This window comes from Vollenhovia emeryi, unplaced genomic scaffold, assembly GCF_000949405.1.
Source record: "Vollenhovia emeryi isolate VEMERY1.0 unplaced genomic scaffold, V.emery_V1.0 DF939294.1, whole genome shotgun sequence".
In the NCBI taxonomy this organism is placed as follows: Eukaryota; Metazoa; Arthropoda; class Insecta; order Hymenoptera; family Formicidae; genus Vollenhovia; species Vollenhovia emeryi.
In genome coordinates this window covers 234,934-238,894 of record NW_011967072.1, presented here as the reverse complement: position 1 = coordinate 238,894, position 3,961 = coordinate 234,934, and the positions used below count along the sequence as shown (strand labels likewise).

Genomic DNA, 3,961 nt, shown 5'->3' with positions numbered 1-3,961 from the left:
GAACAACTTTTTCGGCGCGCCGCTCCACCTCTCGCTATTAGATGATGCCCCACCGTTGCCTGCCGAGTCCGGCCTGCAGCCTTCTACGCTTTCATTCGCTCAGACATTAAAATTAATTTCTCGAAAACTATTGCGAATTTTGCAAAATGGTATAGGACTTTTCTATTCAGTTTGCCCCGGTCTATCTACCATCTACGGGACATACGGGTATTAGGACACACCCGTATGCGGTGCACCGGAAAAGAAAAGTCAGGTAGACAAGCTAGCGTGTAAAAATATAACTTACTGCGCTCGTTGTTCATGCTGAATGGCCCACTGACCGGATCAAACTGACGACACTGAACACCGAGTCGAGCCGGACAGACAACGTCGGGTGTCCATACGTTCACATTATCCCTGCAGTGGTTCTCGTACCTCGTCGTCGAACCAATAACAACGGCGACCGAACGTCCATTTTCCCATCCGATCATCCGCGCGATAACACCCACACGCCTGCGAAAAATGGGTAGCACCGGGTATCTTCCATCGATGGCGAGCCTTCTACCCCTTCGGTATCATCGAGTACGATAGTTTACGCACGTGTCGGGGATAAATCGAGAAACTCCAGAGAGAGTAATAAAAAATGAATTAAATAGAGGTTCCTTTTGTTGTAAATTCTAAATGTGTATTTCAGTTTAGGAAAAATAAAGAATTTTTTTTCCTTGACATAATATAGAAAGATTCAAACGTGCAATATAAAAAAATTAACTCCGTACGAATTTATTTTACCAATTTTTCATATATTCCCTCTATTGAAAAATATTTTTAATTATTCAACATAACATACTTAGAAATTTTTATGTATTTACGTATAATTATATGACATCGACACCGTCGAATTGACATCGATTCGACATCGTATCGACGTCGATCGACGAATCATTTCTCACTGGGACGGTGGCTACGTATACTAGGATACATATCTTGTAATGGACGTTGAATAGGCTACTGGAATTTATTAGTGGAATAATACATATTACGCCGAAAGATCACTCCTTATTTCTGACGTGTCAAATTGAAATTGGAAAGTTTGTTTGCCCTTTTTTTTCCTTTATAACAGTACTTTTTTATTAATTGAACTCTTGAATACATAAGAGGAGAATGTTTGAAAACTTGCATACTTAGTTACTTTCCTGATGATGCTCATACATTAAATCGAAGCTGTTTGAAAGAACATCTTCTTCTTTTAAGCAATGAGGTATTACTAAAGACGGCCATTCCCGAATAAACGTTTATGTTTATCAAGTGGTTTTGGTAGTAATTAAAGAATATAAATAATATTGATTAATTATTGATTCAACGTTTTCTATTGTCAATGTAAATACCTGCACAATGAACCTATGATAAAGTATTAAATTCAAAATTTAGACTTTATGCTTAATAAGTAAGCATGTATATTTTTACGGTGCAATAATATTATATAGATTATATATTTCTGTGAAACTTTTTTCATGCCACAATTCTCATGGACGATCGAACACTGATGGTAATAATAAAAATTAATTTTTTAACGTAAACTTCCACAAGACACACTCGATTTTTAAGATCGGTGTTTTGAATAATTTCTTAGAAGAATCTTCAGCTATCCTCGACAATTTTTTGTTTAAATTTTTCAAAAGCATATATCTATTTAATTTTTATAAGCTTTTATAAGGGCATCTGAGGTATAAATAGTTTATAATTGTACTTAATATTTAAATAAAACAACTTCCCAAAATTTCTATTTTGTATTCCCTTTCAACTTTTTCTTACATAATTTTTTTTTAATATATATTTCCTTTCTACGAAACGTTTTGCCAGACTAATAAAGCCAAAATTGCAAAATATTTATTTATTAATCTAACGTTCTATCTTTATTAGAAACCGATATGAATAAGTATCGCCATATATAAGCAAAATTATACGTCATTACCTTAATAATTTAAAAATGTATGGTATACTTGTAAAATTTTAAATTCTATACAATTGGACATTTGTGGACATTTAAATATTGGAGAGATGTCACGAAGATCAAAAGGATTACAGGAGTTAGAGAATATATTTTGTATGTAAATAAAGCTCTTTTATTACAAACATTATTCGATCACTCTTTGATTTCTCGATGATGGCAGGGTGTTCCCAGCGTATTAGTGCAAACGGTCTTACGAAAATTGCATAGAAACAATTCATCGAGTACTATGTAACGAACGAATAATAATAATCAAGACGATTGCAATTCATACACAAAACTCTGCAGGTTTATATTAATTTTCATTAATTTAGATTAAAAATAGAAATAGAGAGAGTACAAAAATTCTTATACATCTGTTAAATATTGTTCTTACATTATTGTAATTTTGAGTCTCACGAGATGAAAAATTAATTGTTTTAATTTAACGCTGGATTATTATCGCTTTGCACGTGAGCTTTACTGACTCCAGATCACAAAATAATAAACATTTGATTGATCAACGATATTAAATAACAAACTTTGTATTTTGATCAGTTGAAGACGCAGTTGTTACCACACGTGACACTTTCTCGACGGGTTCATGTTCGATCCTGCGGGACAATTCCACGTGGCGCTAAATTCCTTGGAATTTTTTAGTACAGCTTGAAGTCTGACGTGACCGGGGCAATGAGAATCTTCTAGCATCCACTTCAGTGATGTAGCAGTATAAGATTCGCACCACAACTACAATAGTGAAGTAATCCAATAAACATTTATCCACAACTTCGACAGTATTAGAGACAATTTTGATGAAGAATTTAATAATTTAAGTTTAATAAAGAGAAGATAATTAACGGAAAGTGGAAAGGCTTTCATGTTACGTGCCATATAACTATTGTATAGAGGAAGAGTAATATAGACTCTAAATATAGACTAATTAACGAAATCGAAACGAAATTAATGGGATTCAGGCAAGCCATAGATACTAAATAGCAATCACACTTTATTGCTATTATATTGAATACCGATTGAAATTTACTGCTTGATCTCGCCGTCTTCAACTTTCATTTATCTCGAATGACCAAATCGGTATATAAATGAACGCTATCTTTCAGCCAAGGTTGCCCGTTGTGAAGCGGGTTTCCATTCGATTCTTCTACAGTAGCAAATGAGAAAAAACAAGCGAACATAAATTTCGTTCGATAATATAAACCGATGGTTACTGAATCACCTCAGAGTTATACGATTTAAAAATATATTCCATAATGTAAATGAGTCAAACAGGTCCGGGAATTCCCAGCGTATTTGCCTTACTCCACTGTTTAAGAAAAACAACTATTTTTATCATTAAATTCCTCGCCAAATTTAGAATCTATTTTTTTTGCCTCAAGTGTAAAACTCCGAGGAGAATGTAAAAATTGGCATACATAAAATAGTAAATATTTTTTTTAATCACTCAAAACTGTTTTACTAATTTCTTTTGCTAAATAAAAAATTAACTTTGGTCATTTCTGTTTTACGTTCGGAAACTTCATAAAACTGAAGGATTTTAACTTAGACACGTCTAAATATGTTGATTGGAGCCTAACTATTATGTCGTAACTTTGGAATGTTGACTTACATGCGCGAAAGAAAGAAAAAGTAACTGCTCATGCGTAAACTGCGTGAATCCCGGAAGTAGCGGTTCCCGACCGTGCCGAGTCTTCCATCTTTCGTAAGCAACGACGGCCTCGCGAAGGCCGCCATTATCGGCGATGTTCTCGCCCAAGGTCCGTTTGCCGTTGATGTAATCGTCGACCTATGCAAGACATATTATCGTACTCAGGTCGTTCAACTCTTTGGAACTAAGGCTAAGTTTTACATAGACTTTAATTCTTACATGAAGGGAATCAAGACATAACTTATAGTACTCATGCAATAAAACACACACACACACACACACACACACACACTCGCACGCGCACTTACATTGCAAAACATTAAAAAAGTTTC

General features: G+C 34.4%; 1 protein-coding gene across 3 annotated transcripts in view; it reads right to left on the bottom strand.

The window, feature by feature from the left end:
- Nucleotides 1-2,349: 2,349 nt before the first annotated feature.
- Nucleotides 2,350-3,961, bottom strand: part of LOC105559042 (neprilysin-11) — a 15,123-nt gene continuing 13,511 nt past the window's right edge. For all 3 annotated transcript variants that reach the window (XM_012007051.1, XM_012007049.1, XM_012007050.1), the window contains 2 exons: nucleotides 3,591-3,767; nucleotides 2,350-2,713 (listed from right to left, as the gene is read on the bottom strand). In XM_012007051.1, coding sequence (XP_011862441.1) covers nucleotides 2,540-2,713; nucleotides 3,591-3,767 — 351 coding nt within the window. In that variant the 3' untranslated portion in view covers nucleotides 2,350-2,539. The remainder of the gene's footprint in view (nucleotides 2,714-3,590; nucleotides 3,768-3,961) is intronic.